The 508-nt window shown below is 48.4% G+C and overlaps 1 protein-coding gene across 1 annotated transcript in view; it reads left to right on the top strand.

Annotated features, from left to right (window-relative positions):
• The window catches only part of LOC119586604 (sphingosine-1-phosphate lyase 1-like), a 24,010-nt gene that overhangs the window by 4,068 nt on the left and 19,434 nt on the right, over positions 1–508 (top strand). The window contains exon 2 of the mRNA XM_037935354.1: positions 349–468. Coding sequence (XP_037791282.1) covers positions 349–468 — 120 coding nt within the window. The remainder of the gene's footprint in view (positions 1–348; positions 469–508) is intronic.

Genomic DNA, 508 nt, shown 5'->3' with positions numbered 1-508 from the left:
GTAGTCCCAAAAATTATCAATACATAAAATAGGTTCACACAAGGCGGAACAGTTCTGAAATATGTTCATAACATTTTCAGACAAACTATCTTATAATCTTCCCCCATGTGTAAAAAGTACCAGGCGACATATCGACAATATATCCAGGTGTCTCTGCAAGACCCTGAACCTCTATTGACTAAAAACATTGTATTTGCAGATGTTGTTACACCTCATTAAGATCTGGGTTTCCAATGACCGAAGATGCTGAAAAATCTCGACAAGATCATGCAATTCCAGATGACCCTCTATACCGCAGGATTTCGATCAGATTTGCATTTCCAGTAACCAGGCATGTCTCCGTTGCAGGCGTGGAGGCGGCGCTGGAGCGCTGGACGGAGGGGCGGGAGAAGTGGCAGGTCGTGGCGGGCTCGGCGACGCTCACGCTGGCGGCGATGGCGCTTGGGAATCTTTATGCTAACAGAGCCGGTGAGGAGGGCGGAGGGCAGGAGAGACGGGGAAATAAGTG

Source organism: Penaeus monodon, chromosome 21 (genome assembly GCF_015228065.2).
Source record: "Penaeus monodon isolate SGIC_2016 chromosome 21, NSTDA_Pmon_1, whole genome shotgun sequence".
Classification (NCBI taxonomy): Eukaryota; Metazoa; Arthropoda; class Malacostraca; order Decapoda; family Penaeidae; genus Penaeus; species Penaeus monodon.
This window is presented reverse-complemented; position numbering and strand designations above follow the sequence as displayed.